At 35.3% G+C, this 12,789-nt stretch overlaps 1 protein-coding gene across 1 annotated transcript; it reads right to left on the reverse strand.

Annotated features, from left to right (window-relative positions):
* Positions 1-932: 932 nt before the first annotated feature.
* On the reverse strand, positions 933-12,657 carry rab31 (RAB31, member RAS oncogene family). The gene is made up of 7 exons (XM_051913274.1): positions 12,437-12,657; positions 11,434-11,513; positions 9,346-9,427; positions 7,239-7,310; positions 5,414-5,520; positions 4,623-4,732; positions 933-3,140 (listed from the first exon to the last, which is right to left on the reverse strand). The coding sequence occupies exons 1-7, from the start codon at positions 12,470-12,472 to the stop codon at positions 3,043-3,045; spliced, it is 585 nt and encodes a 194-aa protein (XP_051769234.1). The 5' UTR covers positions 12,473-12,657; the 3' UTR covers positions 933-3,042.
* Between the last annotated feature and the right edge of the window lie 132 nt (positions 12,658-12,789).

Here is a 12,789-nt window from a genome sequence, read left to right on the forward strand (position 1 = left end):
CCTTTAATCTTTCTCTTCATCAAAGAATCCTGAAAAAAATGTATTTATCATGGTTGCCACAAAAATGTGAAGCAGCACAGCTGTTCAACATGGATAATAATCAGAAATGTTTCTTGAGCAGCAAATCAGCATATTAGAATGATTTCTGAAGGATCATGTGACACTGAAAACTGGAGTAATTCAGCTTTGCATTACAGAAATAAATTACATTTCAAAATATATTCTAATAGAAAAACAGTTATTTTAAATTGTAATAATATTTAATAATATTCTTGTTTTTACTGTATTTTTTTTATCAATAAATGCAGCCTTTGTGAACATAAGAGACTTTTAAAATTTTTTTTAAAAATCTTCCCAATCCCAAACTTTGAATGGCAGTGTATATACACACATAGATCATTAATTAAAGACACAAAACATTGGCACAGTTTAAGTTTACATTTGTCTACAAAACTAATTTAAAATGTTTTTAAGATCCTGCAAAACATAAATGCAGTCAAGTGTGTCCAAACTTTTGACTGCTAGGTTAAACCGAATGTGGTTTCTTTTTGTTTTTAACAAGCATCCGCAGTCAACATGGTTGTCAACACTATTAAAATGTTGAAATGGTACCAGTTCCAAACACCACACAGAAAAAAAAACGAGCATTTAACTGAATCAGATATTTTGTTCAGGAAAAGTTACTGCTGAAATACAGTAGCATGAAGAAAGTTTAGATCTGTAGTTCACTTAAGAAGAGAAAAAGAAATTGGACAGCTGTAGCTGCCGGTGTGCTAAATTGCCCCTTTGGGATTTATGAAATCTTATTGTACTGTTTTTTGTCTTCCAAAATAATTAGATCTTCAGCACTGTCCAAATCTGTAGCAATACTCATAAATCAAAATAATTTAATTTAATACAAAGAAAATACTCAATAACATTTTAAGCAAACATTTGTATACTGCATTTGTAGTTTATTTATGACATCTGGTACAAAATGTGTTGGATGCCATTGTCACAACATCACATAAAACAAAAATTAAGTTAACTAACAAAAGGAAGGTTTAAAAGTACAAATATGAAGTTATTTACAAAATATATAATTGGAAGCATTATCACCAGACCCAGTTTTGTTCCGAATTTGCTAGGTTAAGGCATCTACGTGAATTCACACTAAATTTTAATCCTTCTAACTTTTATTTTAGAAAAGAGATATAAATATATAGATATACTCATATTAAATGTTATATTGCATGTGATGCTTTATGATTAGAACTGTTAAACTGTTAGAACTACTGCATGTAATGTGATACATATGTGATTTTGCCAGCTGTGACTGACAGAAAAGATCCTTCTGATTACAAAATTGAAAAACTACAGGACAGGTAATCAATCCACCCACAACCACACCAAGGCAGGCTGATTATGTAAGAGAACGCACAATTACCCTGCTTTTATGCTTTTAGCCTTAAAGGTGAAGTGTGTAATTTCTGAAGCACTAGTGTCACCAAATGGAATTGCAAAAATAATGAGCCAACCAATGGAGGAATCACTGTCAGTCGAACAAATAGTCTTGTCCCAGCAAATATTGCTGTTTGAGGTTGGTTGGGATGCTTAAAGTAAAGTAATGTAATGATAGCACAGCAGAATCACAGTGTTTAAACTTTTTGGGGAAATGTTGTACATAGCTAGTGATCAGCTAATAAGTGTACCTGTTTAACAGATTAACAGAATTTTGTCATTTCCTAAAAACCATTGAAAAAAGCATATTGTTAGACATTTTAGTGGGGGAAAAAATGCACAGTTAAGTCTTTTCAACCTTTTTTTTCCCCACTGACAGCAACAGGTAAGCAGAAAACTGTTGTTCACAGTAAAGCCAATTGTGCCCTCTGGTGGCTGATCTCACATTTTCATTTAATGAAGGGGTAATTATTTTACACAAGTTTTAAATGTTCATGAAAGGTATAAAAAATACCAAAATTATAATTAAGTAACTCACTTTTCCAGGATAAATAAATTGGTAACACTTCATTTTACAGTGCCCATATAATGAATTACAAAAATAAAAACAATAACTATGTGCAATTACACACAGCACTACAAAAAAATGACATTAAACGGATTTGGTTTATTAGTATTATGCAGTAGAAGTATGTAAAAACATACACTCTTAAAAATAAAGGTTCCAAAAGGGGTTTTCACAGCGATGCCATAGAACAGGGGTGTCCAAACATGGTCCTGGAGGGCCACTGTCCTGCAGAGTTTAGCTCCAACCCCAATTAAACACACATGAACCAGCTAATCAAGGTCTAATTAGGCATACTAGAAACTTCCAGGCAGGTGTGTTGAGGCAAGCTGGAGCTAAAGTCTGCAGGACAGTGGCTCTCCAGGACCGAGTCTGGAGACCCCTGCCATAGAAGAACCATTTTTGGTTCCCCAAAGAACCTTTCAGTGAACAGTCCTTAAAAGAACCATTATTTTCTTAGTGTAAATAGCATTTTAATAATCAGAAGGACCTTTTTCCACTATAAAGAACCTTTTGTGGAATGAAAAAGTTCCATGGATGTTAAAGGTTCTTTTTGGAACCATTGATGCTAATAAAGAACCTTTATTTTTAGGAGTGTTGAACCCTGTAATACAAAGTGTGACCAACATATTTGCAAATATCTATGTCATTTACATCACACTATCATATGTCATTTTAAGTGGTCAAATAAAGCCAGATTAGAAATAACCAATCAAACTTTTGTTTTTAAAACTATGTATCGAAACGACAATCTCAAACATAAAAATGGCATTTCTAAGGCACTTATTATTGTGTAAACATAGCGTTAACTACTACTAGACAGCATTTAAATTTAACACAATGTGGCATTTAAAAAGACTTGATATGAAAATTCTTTCAAGTTGTGATAACTCACCTTCTAAAGTTGCTCAGCATCACTGCAATATTCAGAAAACATTATGACTTTGTATAAAGCCGCAGAATTGCGGTGTTTCCTACTGTAATATACATGTTTGTCAGTCATTTGACTGTATCCTCTTCATGTGGCTTGCAGATGTTTAACAGCAGCGTTTGGTGGAGGGAGGAGGCTGTCGTGTCAGTTTAAAGGATTCCTGGCTGTCGGCGTCCGTGTTCTCCAGCGGAGGGATCTGTCGACCTACACACAGATGTGAGAATATGAACAATTATGCCACATATAGCTAGTGTGCACATGTCATTGCATTAGATAAAATACAGTGGCCGCTAGCAGAAAATGAAACTCAATCTTTCAAAACACAAACTGATGTCAAATGTGACACAGAGGTGATAAAGATGACTAAGAAATATTCGCAACAAGTTAAAATTAGCGTTGTGTCATCATTGATGACAACTAGAATGAAAAACTCCACTAAAGGAATTATTTTAACTCAACACATACATTTATTAATGTGCAAAGCTCTGAAATTTGGAGTTTTTAATGTTTTTGAAAGTCTCTTCTGCCTACCAATGCTGCATTTATTTTTAATATATTTTAAAATGTAATTTTTTTTGTGTGATGCAAAGCTGAATTTTCAGCATCAATACTCCAGTCTTCAGTGTCACATGATCCTTCAGAAATCATTCTAATATGCTGATTAGCTGCTCAAGAAACATTTCTGATTAATATCAATGTTGAAAACAGTTGCTTTTGAACAGTTTATTTGAAATAGAAATCTTTGATAATATTATAAATGTCTTTACTCTCACTTTTGATCAATTTAATGCATCCTCGCTGAATAAAATATTAATGTATTTAAAACAAAACGTATTGCCCTCAAACTTTAGCTTGAGGGCAGTAGTGTAGTTATTGAGCATTAGTGTGTTTTTATGTAAACTGCCATTCTCATCATATAAAAGCAATAAATCACTCAAAGCAATGAATTTAAGTAGGAGACACACAAATGCTCGTCACATATACATTATGTAATCACGTTGGAAAGGTCACGCATGACGTAGGTGGAAGTACGGATCCAGTGTTCACAAAATGAACGTGCAAAGACTAAGTCAAACGGCCTTTAAAAAAACCCGATGTCGGACGATTTTGAAGTTAGAGAAAATGAGACGGAGTTTTTCGCCCTAATGTGGTACTTCCGCCTACGTCACGTGTGACCTTTCCAACGTGATTACGTAATGCATGGCACATCGCAGAGCAGTGCAATACGAGCATTTATGGTTAAAAAGTACATACATTTTCATTTCTTTTAGAAAATGACCGATCGTTTCGCTAGACAAGACCCTTATTCCTCATCTGGGATCGTGTAGAGCCCTTTGAAGCTGCACTGAAACTGACATTTGGACCTTCAACCTGTCTGGAATGTTTTCCTCAAAAAACATAATTTCTTCTCGACTTAAGACAAACATCTTGGATGACATGGGAGTGGGTAAATTATCAGGAAACTTTCATTCTGAAGTGAACTAATCCTTAAAGTGTCTTTTCTATTACTATAGTAAATCACTAACTTGAGATGAAACTGACTTGAGAAAATGAGAGTGAATGAGTGAGAAGATGATATACAGTGTCAAAAATACAAAAAACAAAAACACTAGCAATCTCTATAGCTGCAGACAGTGTTCGGGTTTGCTATAGCGTGGACAATTGACTAGTTTTAGTAATACTTACTGATTTTCTGGAACAGCTCCTCTATGTTAACGGCATTTCTGGCACTGGTCTCCATAAATATGGCAGCAATGGACTCTGCAAAATCTTTCGCCTCTTTAGTTGGAACTTCCCTAGAAGAAAACAAACATTGAATATGAGTAAATAATCAGCTTTAGGGGCGCGTCCAACCAAGGGCAAGACCGAAATAAACAGCAGAGGGGTTTGTCTTAAATGGACTGCCAGCAAATGTTGAGATATTATACAGACGCAAAGACTGACTGTCGGGAAAATTATAAGGGAATAGTGATTAAGCATGATTGAAATTAAGTGGAAATGGCTTAATTAACAGCTCAGCAAAACTATAATTGAAGGTGCAGATTGTTGCCACTGAGATGTGGTGTATGCATTTCTCAGGACTGAAAAATAAACTCTAATCACAACTAAAGTGAAACAGCATTCGCAAACCATCTTGCTTCCACAATGTAAAGTTAAATAGGATATTTAATGAGGAAAACTTAGGACCCTACTTGATTTTATCCATTAGGATTTGACTGGATTGCAAGTTATTACATTTTGATGAAAGATTATAATTTTATTTCTTTGAAATAACATGCACTTATGAATCATGCACATTAAGAGTGTCAATAGGGTCAGTTTTGATTTCATGTCAACTACAAGTTAAATGATTACATGATAATATACATCTATAACTTAAGACATGAAAATCTAAGCATGAGCAGCTGGAGAGTTTTGAAAAGAAACTTCAGAGAATATAATACATTCTCAGAGACAGGAAGAGGTGTTTTATTAACCTGATGTCACCCAGATCATTCTTATTTCCTGCTATGGCTACGACTATATCCTCTGGCCCGTGTTCCTTCAGCTCCTTTACCCACTTCTTTAACGTCTGGAAAGAGTCCTGCAGAAACCAGACACATCACAAAACATGCAACTCAAAAACATTAGCTGCTTTTTCATAGATCAGAGACTTAAAATACTGTCATCATTTACTCAACCAACCCATAAGACTCTTTGAAACACAAATTAAGATATTTCTAATGAAACGTTTCTGGTTTGTGAAAGGTTCAATGAAAGGTTTATGTTCCTCCATTGAAAGTAAAGGTAACCAATGTGATGTGAACTATGTATGCGTGTCGATCGTTGTTTAAATGTTAATAAAAGCCTAAATTAAATATGTTGTTTGGCATATAAAGCGATCACATCTCTTCAAAAGACTTGGATTAAACCGTTTGATTAATTTGGATTGTTTTACCTACTGTACACCTTTCTAAGCCTTTTGAATCTTTTAAAGTTTTAGTTATGTGGACTTTCAATGGAGTGACAGAAACCTTTTCATTTGTGTTTCGAAGTTATATAGGTTTGGAATGACACGTGGGAGAGTAAATAATGACAAAATTTTAATTTTTGGGTGAACTAATTCTTTAATTGAGATCTCAAAAATTTCATTGAAATATCAACTTCGCCTCAGATGTTTCTCCTGAAATTCCTCAGGAGATAAAATGACATAATGTGTCAACAGTTGTCATCTAGTAAGAGTATAGAGCTATAAAATGTTGATAGCAGCCCAGGTAATTTGATCTTGGAAGAATTAAGAGAAATGTTCATATTGAGATCTCTGACTTTTGTCGTGAAGAAACATGGGCAACGGTATGAGACAGTAGCTATGTTTCCACCCACCTATTTTATGCAAATTTGGGGTATATATCGTATAAATAAAATGATAGAAATGCCAAGATATGCAAAAATTCTAAAAATGCACATAAAAAATGTATGCGCTCAATTGATTGTGGATCATTTTTTATCCGATAAGAAGACATGCGCATATACTATGATGGAAACACATTAACCGAATAAATCCCTCGATGCGCAACCAAAATCTCACATGATTTTGCCTCCACAGTAGATGTGATTGGATAGCTGGACTAACCAGTGGACCGATTTCATTGCACACACAGCATCTCAAAAGTTCAAATAACTGAACCAAAGTCGGTCACCAGAATGATTTCCCTCCCAGAAGCGTTTCACATGATTACGTCCCCAAACACAAGCATCCGAACGCAAGATGACATCACAGTGTTTATTGTTTTTCATCTGCACGCTCTGAGGCTCAAGTCATTTATGATGGAAGAAAAAAGAACAACAATAGTGGCTTCACCGATTGCAGCAACTTCCATTTTTATTACATATATTTTATGCCAATCTCCTAAAAAGTGACTATTTTGTTCTCTTGAACACATGGGATGGAAACAAAGCTTTATTTGCAAATTTTTTATGCGATACAATTTTGCACACAAGTTAAATTCACAGCTTTGGATGGAAACATAGCTACTGATGGAACACGTTACTGGGGTCTTTTTCTCATGAGCAAAATCAGGAAATGTTAGTAACAGTCTCCATTTAATCTCAATGCTGTTTAGGAGAAACAACTGAGATATAAACAAGATCTCATTTGTGATTTCCCTTTCCAAAATTCTTGTTTTCTCCAACAATTATAAACAAACAAACAACCAAAGTGACATATTATTTCAGTATATTGCACCTTAAACAGTTAAATGTGCTTTTTAAATAGAAACAACTTAGAAATGAATTGCACAAACACACTATAATACAACTTACGAGTTTTGTGATGTCATAAACAATGACAGCCGCTGCAGAGCCTCTGTAATACATGGGAGCCAATGAATGAAACTGGAGAAAAATAAGATACACTCTGTCAATGTTGGGGGCTTTTAAAGATAGTAACATTTTATTTTGATGACTAGGCTATATTAACATAAATGTTATGTGTTAAATAAGGCAAACACCAGTATTGCTATTGCTCAGGCAAAGTTTGCACCGGAAAAAAAAATTCTTAAAAAAAAAGTATGTAGTTGCTGTAAACAGCATTAATGTTTTAATAAAGCATATTAGGATCACTTTGGTGGTTTCGGTTCAGACAGATGCAGGAGATTTGCTGTAAAGAAGTAGACGGCAATTATGTCTGAGCGAGTTCAAAGGGAGACGCATATTTTCCGAGCGATCTGAACAGACTCACAAGCTAATAGTGAACATACAGACGCGAACACAAAGTCACGCCAGCACTTCTCCAACTCTCACACACACATTTCCACCGCACCCAATGAGTCAGTGAACTCTAAACTGTGTGTGTGTGTGTTGGAAATGAAATGTGATTTCTCATACTAACTGATGACAAATGTGACACAGAGGTATGACCTAGAATTGTCTTGCGTCCTTTAATGTTGTGTTAAAGGGATAGTTCAGCCAAAAATAAACTTCTGTCATCATTTACTCACCCACAAGATGTTACAATTGTAAATGACAGAATTTTCCTTTTTGAGAGAACTATTGCTTTAAGTTGGGAATTAAAGGGCACAGATACACTGACAGGAATCCAATGTGGGTGGAGAACAGAGATGAATACTATGGATCATGGGATGGAGTGGGTGTTATCATCTCAGATCTGATGGCACTTCATTTATTTTTTTCATCGGTTCAATGTTGTGGTTGAATGAACCTTCAAGACACAAAATTATGCAGTATTTTAGGGCTGGACGGTATATCGAGTTTGTACGATATTTCAATATATTTTTTATAAACAATATGGAATGAGACAAAACATATCGATATATAGTAGTTTGATACGAGCACGTCTGAAGGAGGGCGCAGATTGAGCTGCTGCGTGGAAAGTGCATATTTCAATTTGTCCTAAACATGAGACATGCTTAATATTAAGGGCTTCAAAATAAGACATAGTTAACACATATAGTTTAAAGCGGCTTAGCCCATCAGATGCTCTGACATATACTTGCGCTGTGTAATGCGTTTGAGATGTGGTGCATAACTTGCATTTCACAGGTATATTCTCCATCTGTAAATGTTAGAAAGTCATGCAAATATTTCCATTTTGCTGTCAGGAGTGGATCAGCCTAATGAAAGCGAGTCTCCACTAAACCTCACAGACTTCAGTGAACAATGCGTGCCAAACAGACTGAGCCAATAATTCAAACTATACATTTTGCTAAAATACATGCTGTTGGACAATAAATGTGCCATATGTAGAATTTTAAACCTACAAGTGTATCTTTACGATAGCAGCAACTGTAAATTGACTATTGTAATGGGGTAATCAAATAGCCTAATATAATTGGTCTGTGCTTTTGATTTATTTTCATTTTTAGTTTAGTAAATTTAATTTGTGCTTTAAAAAGCATTCTTTCTGTTTTTTAGATTGTAATGTTACAATGTTAGAATGGAATGTGATTTTAACCCTTTTTTTGCACATAATATATAGCATTAGCTTATATGGATACATTCACTATATTTGTTCTCATAGCCTTCCATATGAACATTGTTTGTTGGGCAACATTGGACAGGATATGAAATGACATTTTTTAAAATAAATACAGATTTTTTTTATTTTTTTTATTTTTTTATCCAAATAGAAAAAAATAGAGATATATATACCATATATTGTCATTCAGAGATACAGAGATATGATTTTTTTGGCCATATCACCCAGCCCTACAGTATTATGACATTAAGGAAGAAAAAGAGTGTCTTTGGTGAAATAAAAATGAACAAACACACAAATGAGTAAAGCACATACATGTATAATATTGGCCAAAGAGGCCACAAAAACAAGGTTAGACACAAAGTTTTCATAAAACATTCACAAACCTAAACTCCAATTTCTAAATGAATAAAACAAAATAAACATTCTCACCCGTTCCTGCCCTGCGGTGTCCCAGATCAGAAACTTGTGAAGTTCATTTCCACAGGGGACGGTCTTAGTTAAAAATGATGCACTGAAAAACAAATTCATATATATATATATATATATATATATATATATATATATATATATATATATATACATACATACACACACACACACACACACACACACACACACAAACCCGATTCCAAAAAAGTTGGGACACTGTACAAATTATGAATAAAAAAGGAATACAATAATTTAAACTTATATTTTATTCAGAATAGAATATAGATAACATATCAAATGCTGAAAGTGAGACATTTTGAAATGTCATGCCAAATATTGGCTCATTTTGGATTTCATGAGAGCTACACATTCCAAAAAAGTTGGGACAGGTAGCAACAAGAGGCCGGAAAAGTTAAATGTACGTATAAGGAACAGCTGGAGGACCAATTTGCAACTTATTAGGTCAATTGGCAACATGACTGGGTATAAAAAGAGCCTCTCAGAGTAGCAGTGTCTCTCAGAAGTCAAGATGGGCAGAGGATCACCAATTCCCCCAATGCTGCGGCGAAAAATAGTGGAGCAATATCAGAAAGGAGTTTCTCAGAGAAAAATTGCAAAGAGTTTGAAGTTATCATCATCTACAGTGCATAATATCATCCAAAGATTCAGAGAATCTGGAACAATCTCTGTGCGTAAGGGTCAAGGCCGGAAAACCATACTGGATGCCCGTGATCTTCGGGCCCTTAGACGGCACTGCATCACATACAGGAATGCTACTGTAATGGAAATCACAACATGGGCTCAGGAATACTTCCAGAAAACACTGTCGGTGAACACAATCCACCGTGCCGTTCGCCGTTGCCGGCTAAAACTCTATAGGTCAAAAAAGAAGCCATATCTAAACATGATCCAGAAGCGCAGGCGTTTTCTCTGGGCCAAGGCTCCTTCAAAATGGACTGTGGCAAAGTGGAAAACTGTTCTGTGGTCAGATGAATCAAAATTTGAAGTTCTTTTTGGAAAACTGGGACGCCATGTCATCCGGACTAAAGAGGACAAGGACCCAAGATGTTATCAGCGCTCAGTTCAGAAGCCTGCATCTCTGATGGTATGGGGTTGCATGAGTGCGTGTGGCATGGGCAGCTTACACATCTGGAAAGGACAGTTGAGCAACTAGAAGCCTGTATTAGACAAGAATGGGACAACATTCCTATTCCTAAACTTGAGCAACTTGTCTCCTCAGTCCCCAGACGTTTGCAGACTGTTATAAAAAGAAGAGGGGATGCCACACAGTGGTAAACATGGCCTTGTCCCAACTTTTTTTGAGATGTGTTGATGCCATGAAATTTAAAATCAACTTATTTTTCCCTTAAAATGATACATTTTCTCAGTTTAAACATTTGATATGTCATCCATGTTGTATTCTGAATAAAATATTGAAATTTGAAACTTCCACATCATTGCATTCCTTTTTTATTCACAGTTTGTACAGTGTCCCAACTTTTTTGGAATCGGGTTTGTGTGTAATATATATATAAATAAATGCAATAATATATGTTATAATAAAATATTAAATGCAAAAATAAAAATTAATAATAACCAATGAACAATTAAAAAAATAAGCAAAAATTACAAAATACCCTAAACTCAACAAGAATGTAAAACAGACGTCATTCAAAGAGGAAATGACATCACGGTAACCATGACTAATATATAAGAAAAGAAAAAAAAAAGAAAGAAAAAAAAAACATTTTGCAAGAGTTTCTGTGTAAAGTGCTAACAGTGCAAAACAGAAAAGCTAAAAATATCCTCTCATCTAAAGGTAATGACTAACCCAACAGAGAGAAATCAGCATGTGCTGAAGTAAACAAATCTAACCAAACTGACTCTGAATCAGCTGTTCAAAACAAAACAGGACTCTGTGTTGGATCCTGAGCGTTTGACTCATAAAGGAATATTTCGACACACATTCTTCCAGCAGAGCAGAAAGAGGGAGGTCATGTCCTGCACATAAGCTGACAGAGGTGATTTCTTCACCTCAGCTATGTGTAAATCCCTATGTCATGATATTTAGTAAACAGATGCCCCTACCCTATCGTTGGACTGATGTTGTGGTCAAAGTGATCTTGAACAAATCGACACACAATACTTGATTTCCCGACACCAGTGTCCTGTGATTATGAGAAAAAGAAAAACAAACACATATAATGTAATAAAATATCAAATACATTAAATATTGATGTCTAAATGTGTGTCTCACTGATAAAGTGTAATGTTGGCTTCAAAAGTAATGTGTGGCTTCAAAATAGCATACTACAACACTATGCAGACTAATTATATATATATATAATGTGTGTGTGTGTGTGTGTGTGTGTGCATGTATGTGTGTGGTACACAACTACTGCCTGAAATATTTAGTGGCTGTTGGAAAATGGAATACTAACTGCTTACTGTATACTAGTACAGAGTACTGCATACTATTTTTCTTTTGAAGTATGTAAAACAGTATGCAACAAAGTTTCAAACTTTAGTATGCTACATTGTTGTCACATGACCTCATTACATCACATTATCATCTCAGAACACATTTTAAATCCAGTTTCGGTTAAAAATGTCTTAACTTTAGGTTAATTTTAATTAAGTCATAAAGATGTTAAACATCACAGTTACAACTAGGCCATCCGGGTTTTCCATGTAAACAAAATCTGCATACTATGCACAGTATACATACTGCAGACACAGTAAGAGTAGTATGGTATTCTGCGCAATATGCAGTACGCTAGAATTCCATTTCGAACACGGCCAGTATCCAGCAGGCGGTGACGTCATGGCCGCAAACATTCCTAAAGAATGAATTTATGCGCAAACACGTCCAGCTTTAGCTCCAACTCTCTCGTTAAATAGGCTACAAATAAGTTATTTGTGTTAGCAAATCACAACGACTGAGAGAGAACCTTCGTGACACGGTAAAACATCTCTACGCGTTAATTATGAGAAAAGGAACCAGGAATAATCACAGTTCCAGTCAGTCTATTTGTGTGTCGATGGGTCCTGAAGCGTATGAAGCCGCAGACAGAGGATTCTCAACACTCACCCCTAGCAGACAAACTTTCAATTCCCTGATGGCCATTGTAAAGCACGTTATGGCAGCTGAAGCATTATCCTAGCAGTCTCCGGTCTTGTTTTGTCGACTCTCATCTATCACGGTCACAGCAGACTGTTCATCTGTAAAACACAAACTCCGACCATCTCCTTCCCAAATCTAACGGAAACCGACTCGAGAAATTCGGCTAAGCTGTCACTCACATCACGTGATGACATAAACCCCGCCTTAAAGAGAGAGGCACTTAAAAAGATTCATATAACAACAACAATTCAAATTCTAATAATAATAAAATCGAGAGTGATCTGAATAATTGTCCATTATTACTAACTGGCATATAGTTT

Source organism: Ctenopharyngodon idella, chromosome 2 (assembly GCF_019924925.1).
Source record: "Ctenopharyngodon idella isolate HZGC_01 chromosome 2, HZGC01, whole genome shotgun sequence".
Classification (NCBI taxonomy): Eukaryota; Metazoa; Chordata; class Actinopteri; order Cypriniformes; family Xenocyprididae; genus Ctenopharyngodon; species Ctenopharyngodon idella.

What these genes read in the sequence shown, in the direction of transcription:
- rab31 (XM_051913274.1), bottom strand. Translation starts at nt 12,472, where the DNA reads ATGGCCATCAGGGAATTGAAAGTTTGTCTGCTAGGG. An exon ending in TGAAAGTTTGTCTGCTAGGG is followed by an intron (nt 11,514 to 12,436) that starts GTGAGTGTTGAG and finishes TCATAATCACAG; the next exon opens with GACACTGGTGTCGGGAAATC. An exon ending in TTTATGACATCACAAAACTC is followed by an intron (nt 5,521 to 7,238) that starts GTAAGTTGTATT and finishes TGGTTTCTGCAG; the next exon opens with GACTCTTTCCAGACGTTAAA.